Below are 19,976 nucleotides of genomic sequence, written 5' to 3'. Positions count from 1 at the left end.
CCTCTACCGTGAACCGGTTGGCATGGAGGAAAAATAAGGAAGATCACTCGAGTATGCAACTTGCTTCATGTGGTGCTGATAATTGTGTAAGTTGATAATTGTGTAAGTGTTTGACATAAATGTTGTTGAGTAATTAGATTATTTTCGTCATCCTCTTTTGATATGTTTGTTAGAATGTCTTCACGTCTTGAAATTCTAGCATTCCCATGTAATCAGTTTCGGGCACAGGAACCTGAAGATAATGTACAAATACAAGAGTATGTTTGAACTCGCTTCAAAGCCGAGTTCCCTGTTTTTAACAAGGTAAAACCTTTGCTCATACTTGCTTATTATTCCATGCTATCTATAATTATTAAACTTTATGATGTGTATATAATCATATCCCCTGGGTCCCAAAACGTTTTTCCCTTTCTCAATTTGTTATTTCTTTTCTTTGGTAATTGAAATTGATTCCAACACTGACTTAGTCGAATTCGAAGCAAATGAAATTGATTCCATCAATTTTTTGATTGGCCTATGAGGATATGTGGTCCGATTGAGTTTGTCTGAGCAAGACCACAACAATGACCAAGTGAGTATTGATTATCATGATATTATAAAGATATCAAGTTGTGTTATTATTTGATTCTTTAGGTACCCTGTAATATTGACTCAAACTTTGATGACTTAGCTTGAAATAAACACAATATTGTCATACTTTATGATTTATCTTTCACAATCCTGATTTGTGCTACTATCACATTCATTTTTTTTTAAGATTAATATGTTTGTAATTCCTTATATCTATGATTTGTGCTATTGTCTTCATATTCACGAAGAATGTGAAGCAAGTTCCTGTTGATCTCAACCAGGCTTAGAAGAGAAGTCTTTATGTCCACTTTGATTAACATTTCTAACTCTTCTATTTCCTCCGTTGTTTAATATAGTTTTAATAATCAAGGTATTGATTGACGTATCAAATACAATAGACATATTCACTGTGCAACGCGCGAGTAAAAAAACACTAGTTATATGTAAAATTATTATTATATCTGGATTTTTTTGTGCCATATCATTTAATGAGGTCCACCTCATCCAATTTGGACGGAAAATTAGCAAAACGACCAAAACTATTGACGACACAAAACAAAGGAGATGCAAATTACTCGTTTTTAAATAATGGGACCAAAATCGCATAACTATGATAGATCAGGGACGAAAAGTGGAATTAAGAAAAAAAAAAGTACTTAGCAAATACAAGATAGGATGTTTCACACACATTCAACTGAAAACCAAGATATCTTATATAGATTACAATATGTTGTCACAGAACCACCATGCAAGGCAACCAGCGGTACATGATCCCTACTGGTATCATACCCAGTATTCTGAAGGCTGCTCCTATCACCACATTCATAATAAATGTTTGAAGATTCATTGTGAAGAAAGTATGGAGTCTCCTCCAAATCTTGTTCTCTACTTGTCCAGGGGTGCTTCTCCATTAGCCTTAATCCCTCCAACTCCATAGCCACTTCCTTCATGCTTGGTCTTTCCTCGCCTTTAAGCCGCAAACACTTTGCTGCAAGAACAACAACCTCCTTTATCTCTTGCTTATTTTCTTCATTCATGATTCCAGCTTGAACAACATCAAACATGCGGTCCTCTTTCAAGCAAGAAAGAAAGTGCATAGCTAGGCTTCTTTTCTCTTCTGGCCTGTCAAATGAAATAGGTTTCTCCCCAGTTAGCAGCTCTACAAGCACTACCCCAAAGCTATATACATCACTTTTCTCTGTCAAATGTTGTGATTGCATATACTCTGGGTCTAAGTATCCAAGAGTGCCCTGCACCATTGTGGCTATACCAGTTTGGTCAAGCGGAACCAATTTTGAAGCTCCAAAATCTGACACTTTGGCTCTGTAATCGTCATCCAAGAGAATGTTGGCACCCTTTACATCTCTGTGGATAATGGGTACAAAGGCATCCGAGTGCAGATAAGACAGAGCTCCAGCTGCCTCTGCTGCTATCCTTAGACGAGTTTTCCATGTTACATTTTCTTCCTTGCCTCCATTGTGAATCAAATCATGAAGGGTACCATTGCTGACATACTCATAAACTAGTAAAGGTACTTTAGTCTCCAAACAGCATCCCAAGAGTTTGACCACATTCCTATGAATGATTTGGGACAGAACAACCACCTCATTAATGAATTGCTCGATTTGACTCTTATCTACTATTTTGGATTTCTTGATTGCAACAATCCGTTTATCTGGCAGAACTCCTTTGAAAACTATGCCATAACCTCCTTTACCAATGATTAAGCTCTCATCATAGTTGTTGGTGGCCTTGTTTAGTTCATGTTCTGTGAAAATTTTAGCAGTTTGGGAGGAATCTTCTCTTGTACGGAGTTTTTGTTGCAAAATGAAGCCCCCATTCTCACGGAAGAATTTCTCTTTTAGCTTCATTAGTTTCCTTTTCTGGTATGTTAAGTACAGAGAGGCAATCACCACAAATAGAATAATAATCCCTGCTCCTGCTCCTGCATTCCAAATATTTTGACGCAATCAATGAGTTATTCTCTAAACAACGTTAACACCATCCTTGCTGAATGAACATAACTACGAGAACTTGAAATGAAAGACACAAGAGACTGAAACAAAATTAATTGGATGTGCTTAGCTTCTTACCAATTATAACTTTTGTAAGTACTTCCTGTTTGTTGCACCTTCCTTTGTCTGTTCCGTCTGCAGATTGCCCCTTAGGACAAAAGCAATCATAAGACCCATTTTTGTTGCGACAGTGATTTTCATCTATGCATCCATGATCCGGCCCCTTACACTCATCAATATCTGCAACTCAAAAAGAGAGATTACTGAAATAAATAAATCTTTATTGTCCAACTATGCATTTTCAGTTTTGTGTTATGGCAAGTCACTAAGATTGAGCAAGTAGTTGGGGATTGCTAGTTTGAATGAGGCATAATAAGTTCTAAATTTTACACGAAAAAATTACCTGTGCAGCCATCAGGAGGATGGTACGGGTTTCCTTCATAACCTGGCATACATGTGCATCGATAACCATAATCCAAGTCCTTGTCGTTGCAGTAACTATTGCTCTTGCACGCGTAGTCGGTACCACTCTTTGAAGCATCGCAGCTGCTGTTTCCTACAGTCCAATCAAGAACCAAGGGGAGTTCTGTGTGAGGAAAATCTTCTAAATCAGTGGTAGAAAAATTATACGAGCCTTGCTTAACAACAAATGAATAGGTGCAGGTTCCCAACGATTCCGTTGAATTGGGAAACCCAGATGCTTCTACTGTGATATTCCTCATTCTTGGAGGAACGTCCACCTGGCAACACCCTATGCCTGAACAAGTTCCGTTTTTTATTATTGTTTTTTTGCCATAACATCTTGTCAAGCACCCAGTTGTATATGTGTGCTCCTCGTAAACACTGTTGAGATAGCCATAACTGTCGCAGCCCACGGTTAGGAACTTGTTTTCCTTGCTTGAAATGCTGAAACTTGCTGTGTAGAGGTTCCCATATTGACGGCTCTCACTCCCATCTTGGGTTTCCGTCGTTGAAATGCTGATAGGAGGGGGACTTGCTGCAAAAAGTGGTCGTTGATTGCATTCCGATGAGACGAAAAACATTACGTCCACTTGACCCATAATGATGGTGATGTCTAGAACTTGTAGTTGTACGTTACTAAAATATAGTTTAGAATCATTGCAGTCGAGTTTGAATTTGCGCTCCAAGTAACAAGGTTGATCTGGTTTTGATGATGAGTTGCCTATGCCAAAAGGATAAGGAATATTGACATCTCCACAAGTGGAGTTGCAGCCAGGCAGGGACTGTACTTTGGTTTCTGCTGCTACGAGGGCTAATGCTAGTGCAGCAATTAGCACGAGGTGCAATTGCAACTGCTTCACCTTCACCTCCATTGGCTTTGGTCACACAAACTAGATTATTTCTAGGGGGTTTTCTTCCATTCATCTTCTTTAGTAGCATGTGATTAGTTTCCCCTTACAAATAGATCTGGTTGGTTATGGAAACCATTGGAAGACCATAGCCAAAAAGTGGCTTCAATTCATTATTTGGCTTTCATATCTGTCTGCAAATTTGATTGCTATCTTTGCACTATCATAGCTAGAGTGGAGTTGCAGCCAGGCAGGGACTGTACTTTGGTTTCTGCTGCTACGAGGGCTAATGCTAGTGCAGCAATTAGCACGAGGTGCAATTGCAACTGCTTCACCTTCACCTCCATTGGCTTTGGTCACACAAACTAGATTACAGAGGTTTGGAAGTTGGAACTGAAAATTAACTAGCTGCATATGCTCTGGAAGCCCGAGGGGTTCACTTATTTATGAACTTCAATTTTTTTTTTCTCAGTTTGGATGGGAGTAAGTTCAATTGACTTAGCAAGAAGACTAAGACTATTACTCGGTCTTTAAAGAAGAAAGTATGTAGTGAAGTTCTGAAGGAGAATTGATCTTGAAGAAAATACCATCCATAGCACCCCTTGTGCTATTATCTACTCAATTTTGCTTATTAAAAAAAAACTGTTTTTTTCTAAGTTTAGCTCACGTAGCACTTAACAATTAATAAGATTAATGTTTCCTTCAATGTAAATGTGAAAATGATAGGAATGAATATAAAAAATATATGTATGAGGAAAATGAGACGACTTTAAAGTTGTTTGAATTAATTGAAACTGAAAAGAGATAGTATTTCTTCTTCTTATACGAGATTAATTTTACACTTGTATTTTACCATTAGAGGGTTACATAGTTAGATTAACAGATGTCTTGCCCATTAGTACATGGGTAAAATTAGCTTTCTTCTCCTGTAAATAAGGAGTAACTCTCTTGTATTTTGACACCATTGATTTTTGGCTTAAATACTCTAAGGGTCCATGAAATTGTGCCCCGTACGAAAATAACTCTCCTCCACCATTTCTTTTTCTTTATTCTCCCAATCCCAACCCAAAAACTCCAAATCTAAAAACCCAAATCCAGAATCACAAACCCCCAACATAGAGATCGAGAAAGAGGAAGCCAGAGGGATTCGATCCAGGGGTTCATGATGGTGATGGAATTCGACCCAAATCCAGAATCACAAACCCCCCAACGCGCTGGTGATTATGGATCCGGTGGATTTTCTTAGGCTGAAGAGGTTGCTTGGGGTGAAATCGTGGGGGGGGGGGGGGGGGGTGAAACAATGTCGTTTTGCTTCCGATCGGAGGGGTGGTGGAGATGGCGAAGGGGTGCAGAGATTTGAGGGAGAAGGTGCCGGAGAAGAAAGAAAAAAAATTGTTGAAGAAGATGAAAGCAAGATGAGGTTCAGAGGAAGAAGATGAAGGGAAAATAGTTGGGTTTAAAAAAAAAAAGAAGAAATCCACGTGGAAACTGTGATTGTGAAAAAATGAAGTCACGTAAGCATGAAATACGGGTAGGGACTTATTTAGATTAAAAAAACAATTCTAAGGATTCCAAATCGGAAAAAAAAAATTTCAGGAACTTATTTTCATACTCCATACAATTTCAGGGACCTCCAGAGTATTTAAGCCTTGATTTTTACTTGATAAGTCTCTTCTTTGGGAAGATTGGTTTCTTTAGAAAAAACCCTATAGAAAATTATCAAGTGAAAAAGTTGGTATATGTTAGTTCATGGTTATTCCATATACTACTAACTTTAGAAATAGTATATGTTTTTTTTTCTTACCCCCAAAAAAATATACTACTAACTTTAGAAATAACCCTATATAAGTAATTAGTTATATGGTTTTTCCATATCAGGGGAATAACCTTTTTAAGCTTAGAATGATTTTTTATAATGCTTAATTCAATTCATTTAAACCATATTGAAAGAGTCATGGGATAGAACATCAATCACACATTTATTCTGATTCACGCTAAATCATTTGGGTTACATCCGGTCCCTTTAAATGTATATTGCGGACATTTATAGCTGAAAAATAAATACAGTCTAACTTGCCGCTAGCTCTCATGTGATGCGGTCTGTAGTGGATATGGAATATGGACATCTCCAAAAGTGTAGTTGCAGCCAGATAGGGCAAAGGGGTGTTTCATCATCAGCTGCCAACAGCTACTAATACCATGGCTACTAACAACCTCAGGTGCGTGTGTTGTGCCTTCAGTTCCATTTTCTTTGGTTACAAAATTAGAAAAGGTGTTGTTATACCTTGTTAGAAAATGCTTAAGAATTTTGGCTGGTAATAAAGATGTGTTGACTTGAAAAGGTAGACTGACCAGGTATGATGTATATATGAATATGATCGTGGAAAAAACATAATAGTGGAAGAAAGAAATTAATTATTATTTGGTTGCATGTTGTGTTGAAAAATGCGGAATAAAGATGAAATAAAGAAAACGATGAGATAGACAGTACTAGTTGCAGCCTCCACGTAATGGTTGAAAAGTGGAACAAAGGGACAAAGAACGGGAAAAAAGTAATTGTTGAATTAAAATTTTTCTTGAGATATGTGAGTTATTTTTTTATACATCAGAAAGTTTATAGCTGTAGCCTCGCTTGAGGTTTATTATAATTACACCGACCTCCCATAAGATTTATCATTATAACACTCAACATTCTTTATTTTTCAAAAAGATATTTGAATAAGGGGAGGTCAATGCATTTTACAAACTAGAGGGGAGGTCAGTGTAATAATGGTAAACTTCAAGGGAGGTGAGTCAAATTTCCCCTTTTTTTATAGGCAAATGTTAGTTGTTAATAATGTTAGTAAACTAGTCATTCTCAGGGTTCGAACCCTAGACCCTTCACCCTTCATCCCACCCCACCCTTATGTCTCTAGCTCTTACCACTTGAACTATCCTTCGAGGACAAGTGGGATGAATTAACAAAGCGAATCTTGCAGAACAGTCATCGCATATCTTGTCTTGAATTGTGAGCAATGTAGAATTTGCTCGACACCAAGCGAATTGCCTATATATATATATTTATATATATACTGCTGCAATACCAATAACAAGAAGTGGAGATACATTTTAAAATTTCAAAGAGGTTTAAGGTTCAACCATTGAAATCAAGCACGAGGTGCCTGTTTGAGGTCGTAGATGACCTTGTTCAACCAACACACATGAGTCAAGAAACGATGATCAACAAAGTCGAGAGGCTGTTCCATATGAACAGTTTCAGTGAGATGACCATGAAAGAAAGCATTTTTGACATTCAACTGATGAGGCTGTCAGTCATTAAGCACGACAAGAGATAAAATAAGGCACACAGTAGACGATTTGGCAACAGTACTAAAAGTGAAAGAGTAATAAAAACTTGGAATCTGGGTGAAACCCTAAGCCACCGAACGCGCTTTTAAGTTCTCAACAATGTTGTCACTTTTGAATTTAGTGCGAAAAACCCACTTACTGCCAACAACATTTGTAGTCGAAGGACGAGGAACCAAAGTCCAAGTGCAGTTCTCATGAAGAGCATAAAATTCATCCTCCATTTCTGCAAACCATTGAGGATGCTTCATAGTAGATATGAATCCCTTAGGATCAGTAGCAGTATGCAAAGCAGTGAGACGACTAGTAGCTGATCATGAACCAAAGCATATCATGGATTTAGCCGGAAAATATCATCTTGAGATCGAGTTGCGGTCGAGCAACAACTGGGGCGTGCTGAACCTGAGCCACAAAGGTCGACGGTGGTGATGCAGGCGGAGTGACCGGTGGTGCTGGTGAAGCAGTAGCAGACGAAGGTGGTTTATCACCATAAAGAACCGACAGGGCATCTAGGACAACACAAGATGTACATAACAAAGGACCAGTATGTGGTGAACTCTCCTGAACAACAGGAGGAGCAGGTTGTTGAGATGCAAGGGATCCTGCAGCTGGTTCATAGAATACAGAAATCACCAAGTCATTGTTAGAAGGATGAGAACCTGCAAAAGGGAAGCAAAATTCATCAAATTGAGCATGACGAGATACATAAGTCCGAGAAGTAGCTGGATCGAAGCATTTCAATTCCTTGTGATGACTGCTATATCCCAGAAATATGCATGGAGTACTTTGAGGGCTAAATAAATTTTTCATGTAGGACACAAGCATGGAACACCCGAGAACCAAAAGGATGGAAATTAGCATAGGTAGACGCAACCTGAAACAGGAGTGTGAATGGAATCTGATCAGAGAGCATCAAAGAGGGACACGATTAATAATGTATACCGCAGAACTTAAGGCACCAACCCAATAGCTAGTAGGCACAAGCGAGTGATACAACATAGCAAGACCAAGCTCAAGAACATGTATGTGTTTCCGTTCAACCCGACCATTATGGGCCTGAGTGTGAGGGCATGAAAAACGATGAAGCACACCAGGGAAGAAAATAAAGCTTGTACTTTGTTATTTTTCAACTCAGTGCCATTGTCACTTTGAAAAACTTTGATCGACCGTGAGAATTGATTTTTCACAAATGATTTGAATTGAACAAGCACATCATAAAAAATAGACTTGTGCTTCAATTGATAAAACCAAACTAAAACGGGAGAAATCATCCACAAAAATAACAAAGTAAGAGAAACCATCAACATAAGCAATGAGAGACGGTCCCCACAAATCACGATGAATAAGATCAAGAACGGTAGATGCCTGTTTATTATTATCATGAAAAACCAAACGTTTACTCTAAGCCATCTGACAGTAGTGCAACAGATTGGCTTAGGAAAAATAGAGGAAACATTTAAACAACCTTGTTTATGTAACTGTTTAATAACATCAAAATTAACATGTCCTAAACGGGAGTTCCAAAAGTTCAAAGGAGGCACGAGGTAATGGAAAACTGCTAGTGAGCAATGCTTGAGGTCCTTTATCCAACACATAAAGTCCTTGGTCACATCGGCCCCTTGCCAGAATGACGCATGTCTTTAGGTGAACAAAAGAATCATCTAGAAAACAACTTTAACATTATTAACGCGTGTCAATTTGCTAACATATACAAGATTTTTAGTTAACCGGAGCACAACCAAAACATCAGACAAAGGAACATAATGAGTAACAGAACGAGAACCAATATGAGTAATATTTAACCAGCCCCATTACCCACAAGAACACGATCATTACCAGAGTAGTCATGCGAGTTCGTCAACTGAGAGAGAGAAGGAGTCATTTGAGAAGTGGCACCTATGTCCATATACCAGTCAGAACTATTGGAGTTGTCCAACGATCAACCCGCAACAAATGCTTGTATTAGATTTACAAACTTAAAAGGTTGATCCCAACGAACCAGACATTTATCAGCATAGTGCCCCTGCTCCCAACGAATTCGACAGAGAGGGGTATAAGAACCATGACGACAAGAACCACCGTTGTTGCGACGCTGGCGAGATCCACCATTTGAGTTGCCATGGTTTCCACCTCGATAACCTCCACCAGAATTACCACGGGAATTACCACGGTTACCACCATTGGATGACTGATTACCAGAAGAGTGAGACTGATTGCTCGCATGGAAGGCACCAGGTGGAAGGGTCACCGATTCCTCAAGAGACGCATGAACAATAGCATGAATTTCGACTGTACAAAGAATATCAAAAATAGAGGCAAGAGTACCTGATCACGCTGATCCGTGGAAAATGTTGCATAGGAAACGCCAAGACCACGAAGGAACCGGTCAACTTTATCATCGTTAGAAACAGGTGCAACAATTGCAGCCAATTGATCACAAATAGTACGGAATTTCCGTCCATGCTCAGAAACAGAGAGGGAACCATGACGCATGAGGAGAAGCTGATCACAGGGACGCAGTTCACGTGCCTTACTTCGTGAAACATAAGCAGAGTGCAGAGTAGTACAAACATCTCGAGCAATGTTAGCATTGAGAGTCTTAGATAAGGCCTCCACGGCCAGGGAGGAAAGAAGAAGACTATTGACATTGCGATCTTGAGCCTTCCACTGCGTAAAACGAGTATTCAGAACCACAACACCATTACACAAACCCGGGGTAACAGTATGTGCGAAAGTCTGTTGCACAAACTCCGAGGGAGGATCAACAGAACTACAAACAATATGACACATATTCTGATTGTGAAGGAGATATGTCACTTGTTTGCGCTAGAGAAGGAAACTATAAGGTTTGGGCTTCACTAAGATCACGTGCACCAAGGAAGAAAAGGGCAAAGACTGAGGAGCAGCATCGTCAGCCATGTGGAAAAGCAACCGTTCAGAAAAAATCAACTGTGTAGAAAAAAGTCAACTGTTTGCGAAAAAGTCAAGTCTCGAATAGTCAACCGTCTGGCGCGTGCGGAAATCTAGATCTTTGGTTGCAAGTGCGCGTGGGGTTGGGGCTCAAAGATCTCTGGTTGCAGGTGGAGGTGGGTTTGGGTGAGGAGGTTTGGGGTGATGCCGTGGAGTTGGATGGAGGATTCCATAGCTAGCGTCGAAGGGGTTGTGGTGTTGGTGTTGGATGGAGAATCCATGGTGGGAATTGCGGTTTTTAGTTTTCTGGAAATTGATTATGTGTTTCTGTTATGATGTTGAAGATCAGGAATTTTTTTTTTGAAAGTGAAGACCTGGGGAAGTAAAATTTAGTGTTTTGGTATTTTATTTTGTTTATTATTCTTAATTTTATGAAGAAGATGAATAAGAAAATGAAGATGAGATTTATGTAAAAAAAAATTAGATCAAGAAACTCATGATGTTGAAGAAGATTCATGTTTATGAAGATGAATTATGGATTTAGAATTTGGGTTAATTTGGGTTTCCAATTTAATTTGATTTTGTTAATTTAATTTAATTTTGTTATGTGTATTTTCTTTTAAATACACGTAGGTATAATTAACACAGTCAGTGATCCAAATCATCACTCGCCAGAGCTCCGACAAGGATCTGCTCCAAATCATTATCGAACATGAGGGCCATTTACAATAATATTTCCGATGAGAGACCTAGATCAGACGACGACACAAAAACAAGGACTAATATGATGACTAACCATATTATTTACTATAGGAAAAAATACATAATATACTAAGGAATATTATAAGAAAATAAAAAAAAAAATATCTCATAGAATATTATGCCTATTTATCTGCAACACTATTTTTTACTGATAGAATATGAATATGTATTATTCTTATTAGTCTTTGTAATTAGCCTACATTCATTCCTTCAATTATGCTAGATATATTTGGAATGTTTTGACTTAGTTTTGTATATATACCTTATTAGATTAATGTGAAAGACACCGATTTCAATCATCTAACGGTCGTGCCCTCTTCCCATCTTTGCACCACCTCCGCACACAGGCTCTTGCGCTGCCGCTGCCCACTGCCGCCGCCGCGCCACTCTCCTCCTCCCTTGCTTCCGCATAACTCTTCCCTTTCCCCTTTTTCTTTTACTCTCCACCACTGTTGTTCTTCTTCCAACCCAGCTGCCTTCTTCTTCTTCCTTCAGCACAGCCGCCGTTCAACACTGCCCTGTCAGTGACGTCACCACCGCCTGCCAACCGCGCCGGTGCTTCTCCTCACAACTGCGAGCTCCTCTGAACCCAGCGCATGCGCGCCTTCTCTGCTCGCGCCGTCATCGCGCGCCTCCGCTGCCACTTACGCGCCGCCCATCTCCGGCCACCCTTCCGCGCGCCGCCAGCACAGATCTCCTTTCATCCGTGTTTGTGTATAGATCCAGCAACTATCCATACAGAAGACCCGACTCGTCTTATTGCATCCGTGTCTGTTTGTTTTCTTGGTTCACGCGAACCGCCATCTGTGTCTGAATTTGATGCTTTAATTAGAAATACGACTTGGGATTTGGTTCCTCGTCCTAGTGATGTTAATATCAGTCTCTACATGTGGATTTTTTGTCATAAGACGAAAGCTAATGGTTGTTTTGAGCGTTATAAGGCTCGCCTTGTCGGTGATGGCAGGTCACAGATTGCAGGTGTTGATTGTGACGAGACTTTCAGTCCTGTGGTGAAACCCGCGACCATTCGCACTGTTCTCACGATTGCCCTCTCCAGGTCTTGGCCCATTCACCAGTTAGACGTTCAGAATGCATTCCTCCATGGTGATCTGCATGAGACAGCCTACATGCATCAGCCCTTGGGTTTTCGTGACCCTAAAACATCCTGACTATGGGTGTCGCTTGCGAAAATCTCTTTATGGGTTGAAGCAAGCGCCTCGTGCCTGGTACCAGCATTTTGCACACTATGTCTCCACCATTGGGTTTCAACACATCACCTCTGATCACTCCCTTTTCATATACAGGCGAGACTCTGACATGGCTTACCTCCTGCTTTATGTTGATGACATCATCCTTATCAGCTCCTCTCATGACCTTCGCAAATCCATCATGGCCCTTCTTGCCTCCGAGTTTTCTATGAAGGATCTGGGACCGTTGAGCTATTTTCTGGGCATTGCCGTCACCCGACATGCAGGTGGACTTTTTCTCAGTCAGAGTACATATGCACGTGATATTATTGCTCGAGTCGGTATGACATCGTGCAATCCTTCTGCTACTCCAGTTGACACCAAGCAGAAACTCAGTACTTCTGCTGGTACTCCGTGTGATGATCCTACTTTATATCGGAGTCTTGCTGGGACTTTGCAGTATCTCACATTCACCCGTCCTGACATCTCTTATGTTGTTCAGCAGGTGTGTCTTCATATGCATGCCCCCCGCACAGAGCATATACTTGCACTGAAGCGCATCCTGCATTATGTTCAGGGCACTTTACAGTTTGGCTTGCATCTTTATCCTTCTCCTATTGAGAAGCTTATTTCCTACACCGATGCAGATTGGGGTGGATGTCCAGACACTCGTCGGTCTACTTCTGGTTACTGTGTTTCTCGGCGACAACCTCATTTCCTGGTCGTCCAAGAGACAACTCACACTTTTCCGGTCCAGTGCTGAGGCTGAGTACCGAGGCGTTGCTAATGTGGTTTCTGAATCATGTTGGCTACGCAACCTTCTTTTGGAGCTTCACTTTCCTCTTTCTCAGGCTACTTTGGTCTACTATGATAATGTTAGTGCTATCTACCTATCCGGCAATCCTGTCCAGCATCAACGCACCAAACACATTGAGATGGACATTCACTTTGTTCGAGAGAAGGTCGCTCGTGGTCAGGTGCGCATTCTTCATGTTCCTTCTCGCCACCAGATTGCGGATATCTTCACCCAAGGCCTCCCTCGAGTTCTTTTTGATGATTTTCGAACCGGTCTCAGCGTTAGTGAACCTCCCGCTTCGACTGTGGGGATGTGACAGAATATGAATATGTATTATGTTGGAACATGTTGCCATGCATTTTGTCAAAACAACCGATTGTCGAAGCAGATGCTGTGGCATCTGATCTCGTGAAGCTAGGGCATCAGTCCTCAGCTTGTGTTTCTGTTGTGGGCCCTCTGAAGATTTACTGAAGATATGTTTTTGAGTTACTTGAGGAGCAAGTATCTATTCCAGAAGGGTTTATTTGTTGGGTTGTTATTTGTTGAAATAATCTTTGTTAAAAGATTGGTTTCTATCTTTACTTGTGCAATAAGAAACCGAATCTATCAAGATTGCGTTTTGAATTGCTGTTACTGCAATCTGTTTCTTCAGCCCGTGCCAACCCTAAAGCCCATGCTACCGCTGCTGAAGTCTATAAAAGGATGAAGACCTAAAACGTGAAGATGGTCGAAGCTGATAGAGAGAGATCGAGTGTTTTAGGATTTGTTAATTGTGCTTTGTCCTTTGTTGATTGTGAATCTATCTTTGCTCACTGATTCTATAAAGCAAAGAGAGATTCTGTGTGTTTGATTGCGTTCAAACTCTACTTGTTCATTGTGTTAACCAATCACTGTGGCAGTGATTGAGAGAAAGTGAGAGGGGCTCTCATACTTAGGTTGAGATTCTAAGTAGAAATACACTGGGTAGATTAGGAAGTGAACTATGAACTGAGTTGTTCATGAGTGTCTGTAATTCCTGAATCTTGAGATAGTGGATTTCCTTTCTTTGGGTGCAAACCCTCCAGACGTAGGTGAAAGTTTTCACTGAACTTGGTTAACAATTACTGTGTGTTATTGTTTCTGCTGTTAAGTTTTGTTTTACTGTAAAGCCGTTGTCGAACCTCTTGTCCCAGCATCGTGCAGGACAATCGGATCAGAGGGAACCTGAATTTACATATTATTCTTATTAGTCTTTGTAATTAGCCTACATTCATTCCTGTAATTATGCTAGATATATTAGGAATGTTTTGACTTAGTTTTGTATACATACATTATCAAATTAATGAGAAAGATACCGATTTCAATCATCTAACATTTACTTAAGTCTTGATCGATTAATAGTTCAACATTTTATATATAACTACAAGTTGTATCGATTCATGATCTAATCCGAGTACAATAAGTGCATAAAAATTATTCACTCTTCGTTTTTTATATCAACAAATTGAGTCGTGAAAAATGCTATTAGAAATGGTCGGAACTAAGAACTTGTCAAGAAATAGCAAAACTTTGACTTGGACATTATTCGTTGAGGTTGTTATCGTTAATAAATGGTTTTTTTTAAAATCAATAAATGGTTAATATTAAGAACTACTAATCTCTGTCACCAATAGAGAGTGATTGACTGCGACCAAAATATTATTTTGCTTAGTTCCAGAAAATACAACATTCAAACATACTTCAAGTTCAGAATTCAGATCACTGATATACGTTGTGTCTTTGGAAGGGGACAGACTAGTGTATGGCGTCCAACCAATCCTTGATCCTCTGCAACTGCCACATGTCTAGGTGCACTATCATATATACTAATATGTTGATCAGATTGTGTTAACTGTGAAAGTTTCTTTCCTTTAATTTGCCAAGTTCAATTCATTCCCGTCCACAGTAATAATCATAATTCTTAATTATTAGTCTCAATAAGCTCATACCGTCTATTCCGGAAGTGAACCTAGAGAACTCAATTCCAAACTCAATCTATGCGTATTCAAAAGTGAACATACTTTTAAAAAAAAAAAAGTGAACATAACCATTTATTGAGGCCATCCGCTCATATTTACAGGAAAAACCCTAGGCTAAAGCGCAATCACCCTTTTTTAATTTTATAAGCTAATGATGTATTAATGAGAAGTACAATGGGTAGTTCGACCCAAGACAATACAAAACTAGAGAAAAATCAAGCTGAAGAGATTAATAGCAGACACAACTGCAAGTGAACTAAAAAATCTGTTGCTAATTTGATATATTCAAAAGTAGCAGAGGTGAAGAGAAAACTGATGTCTAATATGAGGCAGCAAAGCATAATATGATTTTATTGAATCATAAACTTAAATTTAAATACATCATAATGATGAATAGGAGATAATGCACCTTAATTCTAGCTTAATTCCAGGGACTGTTATTTGTAACTGAAAACAAAAAGAAACTGATCTCTCCACTGACAACTAGTGGGTGATTCTAATTTGACACATTCAAACTAAACTAATCTATCTAAACATCATCGAAAGCTACGTGTTTAATTTCTCAACGCTCCTCCTTGCCTTGGAGGTTACGGATACCCAACTTGAATCTCAAAGTTTCAACTTTTGGAAGCGCCTAAGTCAAAATATTAGCATTCCGATTTTCAGTCTTGTAAATTTTAATACAACAACTTGATTTCTTCTTCTCTTTGCATCTCTCTTAAGAAGAAGAACTTGATCTTAAAATACTTAGTCTTACCATGAAAAATAGGATTATTTGAAATCGATATTGCACTTGATTGTCAATAAAAATCTGTGTTGGTTCACTTTGCTCCATCCGTAAATCAGAAAATATTTTTCTTAGCCAATGACTTGATTCACATAGCTGCTACGCTGCTACATATTCTGCCTCAATTGTACATTGAGCCACTACGCCTTGCTTCTTTGAACACCATGAAAACAGACCTGAGTCAAGGTTGAAACAACAACCTGCTGTACTTTTCAAGTCATCAAATGAACCACCCCAATCACTGTCAGAAAATCCATGAAATAGAATTTTTTGAAAGTGAGCATACTTAGTGCCATAGTCTTCAATCCCCTTAACATATCTTAGAATCCATTTGGAAGCTTGGATATGTAATTCACTAGCACAATGCATAAATCTTGACAGAGAACACTTACTAATAATGTCACGACCCAAAATCCCAAGTCGCAACCGGCGCATGCACAGACTAACACCTTAGCGTGACAAAGTCTGTTTCTTACAAAATCAATTTCAAACAGTTGTCTAGAACATATATGTTGAAAGAATGTTATATGAAAAAATTCGACAAGGTCTCCTTTATATTATCAACATTTCCAAGATAACAAAATATGTCAAATGAGCTCTTACTTAACCATAACTCCAAGGAATGTACAAATTATAGGCCCAACACTCAAGTGCAATTCTTAAACTGAAACACCAAATAACAAATCATAATAAATTGACCTAAGACTCCCTATAGCTGCAGAATAACCAATATCAAATAAAAGGACACTAACAAGACCACCCACCAAAGGAGGCCTACCAACAAATTTGAATGATCTGAATATAAAAACAACACTCTACTCAGCTCCCTGAAAAACCTGTAGATGAAAATGATGGGGGGGGGGGGGGGTAAGTCACAAAGACTTAGTGAGGCATAATAGATAAAGTGTGCGGAAGGGAGAAGAAACCAAGGTGAAGGTATGAAAAACGATAGAAAGGGGGGTTTGAATAGCGTTTTCAAACTAAAACTTTTCCCACTTGAGATTTTAACAAATCTCTTCAAACACAGAAGATAAGAGTTGAGGAAAGCACACAATGATTTTATCCTGGTTCACTTGATAAATCCCTCAAGCTAATCCAGTCCACCCGTTAAGATGATTTCTTCCTTCTTAGAATGAAGGCAATCCACTAATCAGAGTTTGTTACAACTACACTTGCAACCTGCAAAGTGACTAACAATACAATGACTTAGCTATCACTAAGATTCACTCTCCTAGTCTTCTCAAGGATCTAACCTTCCTTGGTTTACAAAGAATTGCTTCTCAGAAAGCTAAAGTAAACACAGTAAGAACAGTTTCAAGAAAGATTGCTAAGAGAATATTTGAATATTGCTTGAGCTTTTTCAAAGTTTCTTTCTTAGCGGCATCTTTCATTTACAACCTCTTTATATACTCCAAGGATTAGGGTTTAGACGTTGCATGGAATGCTACCGTTGGAGGGCAGATCTGAGATTTCCAGTTTCTGTTGTGGCTGAACACGTTAGGTAAGGTCGTCAGGAATAGTACAATTGCTTTTGTACTTGGATGAGGACTTGACCTTTAACCTAGATGACTTCTGATCACATCGACGCTTCATGTTGGAACTTGTGAAGCTTGGTGACCAGAGTCAGAGGGAAGCTTGGATCCTCTGACCTTTGTAACTTCTGCTTCTGGACTCAGAGGAGAAGTACTTGGTCTTCAGAGCCAGCTTACTCTTGGACTTCAGAGTCTTCACTTCTCAGCTTCTGGACCTTCATAACTTCTGGTCCTTCAGAGCCTCTGGACCTTCAGAGCTTCTGGTCCTTCAGAGCCTCTGGACCTTTAGAGCTTCTGGTCCTTCAGAGCTTCAAGTGATCTGAATCCATATCAGAGCTTAACTATATTTAGATCTTCTGAAGCTTATTCTACTGTTCAGATTGAACATAGTGAGTGCGAAAGCGTTGCGTAGGTTACTCTTTGAGCATGGTGCTTCTGATTTATGTGTAATTAGACCAGAGTCAGAGCCTGTCATTTAAACACTCAGAAAATAACGTTAGAGTACCATAATTGTTCATACATAATAGTTAACATGTAATCATCAAAACATAGAATTGTACTACATAATCAAAACTTGATCTTACACAAGGCACGAACGTTAAAACCAAATATGAACGTAAATCATGGAAGTAATCTCAACCTTCATAATTCCAATCAAGCATATCATTTATATAGAAAACTATAAATCGATATCTTCATAAATACTCCTTCTAAAAATTCATGCATATCCATGAGTTTCTGATTTTAAAACTATATGTTTGAAACTGGCAAGTAACTTCAACCTTTACCATCCAATATCAATAGTTTCCATCGACTAGGGGCCTTGCCTCACCCAACATCATCTGAAACTATATGCATATAGGACGGATTGTCTCTCCGTTGCTATAAAACATGAATTTGCATAGGTCACATTATCTCTTCGTTGTGACGAACGATATTATACTATAACATAAAGTGTATAGATCGCATTATCTCTTTGTTGCGACGAACGGTACATATATCGCATTATCTCTTCGTTGCAACAAACAACTTTCCAAAATAGAACTCATCAGGGTCCCCCTACGGTGCACAAGTTTTTCCTTGTGTAAAGTTACACAACCCCCTTTTGACCTACTATAGAGGGTGTGTCGGTTTTTTCTTTTTTAAAATAAATAAAAGAAATAATTTTTAATTTGAAAGAAAATACAACCCATTACATTTTCAATTTTTCCAGATTCATAAAACCCAAAGCCCAGAACTTCAACCCTCAAATGTATATATGTATATTGCGGACATTTATAGCTGAAAAATAAATACAGTCTAGCCTGCCGCCTAGCCGTCTCTTGTGGTGTGGCCAGAGCAGGTGCACTTGTTAATGTACTTCATTGTTTTTCTTTATCAACTTGGCGGGAGTAATCTTGACTTACTGGGAATTGAAGACTGTCTATGTCTAGCTAGGTCCGTTTTTTTTTTATAAGCAAATGGAATATATTGAAGAGAAGTATAAGGGGTATTTCTATCCAATACAAATAGAGGGAAACAAGAAAGAAAAAACTAAGAGCTATTACAAATACATTGCCATAGATCCACCCACTAAAAAAGACCCACCACCCACAGAGGGTACATTGCAGATCATTGATTGGAATATTCCTGTGAACCAGATTATCTTTAGTTTGTAGGCGATTTAACAACACCTTCCACCCTAATGCAATCGCACCCTAATGCAATCGCATTTGACGGGGCCCCAATCCGCCACAAAAGCTTAAAACAGTCCTCCTCCAGCTCCACATTTGGAGGGCATAAAGCTTCATATGCTGATCTCACAGTAAAAACCCCACTTCCTTCTTTGATCCAGAACCATTTATCCTTCACTCCCCTATTTGGGGAAAAGGATTGAATAATCCTCCTCAGTTCAGACAAACGCGAGGACCTCAACCCAACCACGTCATCTTGCCATCTTAACTGCCAAACCCACTTATTTTCTACCAAGAACCCACCTCCTGCAGCGAACATCCCTTCTGATATGAAATCTGATACAATTCAGAAAAAACATCCTGTAATTTATCTGTGCCTTGCCAGTTTTCTTCCCAGAAAAGAGTGTTATTACCTTCCCCAATTCTCCAACTCAGGTTATTCTCAAACCAGAAACCAGAGGAGGCACCCACACATGTCTTAAGCAAATCTTTCCACCTAAGCGATGCCTTTGAAAACATCCCATCTCCATATTTAGATAACACCACTTTGCACCATAGCTGGTCATGCTCATGAAGCATCCTCCAACGCCACTTGCTTAATAATGCTACGTTAAAGCTATCCAGATTGCGAACGCCAAGGCCACCTTCCAGCACTTAACTGGTCACTGCTAGTACATATTCTCTGCACTCAATCTCTCTCCACTCTCTTATTCATAGTTATAATTTTTAATGGTCAAACTCTAATTAATTGGACTTGAACACAGGACCTAGAGGGAGGAAAAATAATCCAAATTTCCACTACACCACTTTGCTTCTTGTAAGGAAGAATGCATATTATTTTATATATATGATATACTAAGTTTATATTTTAAATTATTATAATTTTTTAATATAAACCGAGTTAAGCAATCGAACCAATGAACCAGTGGTTGAACCATTGACTCATTGACCCAGTGCCTTGACCGTGTCGATCACCGGTCCGAGTCTGATAACACTACTCCTATTCATATATATGTGGACTTTTTCTTTTACATCTTATCCCATTTTTATTTAGTTCCCCTTTTTACAGATGCAGCTTACATTTAGTATTAC

At 39.1% G+C, this 19,976-nt stretch overlaps 1 protein-coding gene across 1 annotated transcript; it reads right to left on the bottom strand.

Moving 5' to 3' along the window:
• Positions 1-1,130: 1,130 nt before the first annotated feature.
• LOC130734384 (putative wall-associated receptor kinase-like 16) lies at positions 1,131-4,471 on the bottom strand. Its single transcript, XM_057586756.1, has 3 exons — positions 2,989-4,471; positions 2,664-2,825; positions 1,131-2,515 (listed from the first exon to the last, which is right to left on the bottom strand). The coding sequence occupies exons 1-3, from the start codon at positions 3,917-3,919 to the stop codon at positions 1,251-1,253; spliced, it is 2,358 nt and encodes a 785-aa protein (XP_057442739.1). The 5' UTR covers positions 3,920-4,471; the 3' UTR covers positions 1,131-1,250.
• Positions 4,472-19,976: the final 15,505 nt, after the last annotated feature.

Source organism: Lotus japonicus, chromosome 1 (assembly GCF_012489685.1).
Source record: "Lotus japonicus ecotype B-129 chromosome 1, LjGifu_v1.2".
Lineage (NCBI taxonomy): Eukaryota > Viridiplantae > Streptophyta > Magnoliopsida > Fabales > Fabaceae > Lotus > Lotus japonicus.
Note: the sequence above shows the minus strand (reverse complement) of the source record. Positions and strands in the feature narration are given on the sequence as shown.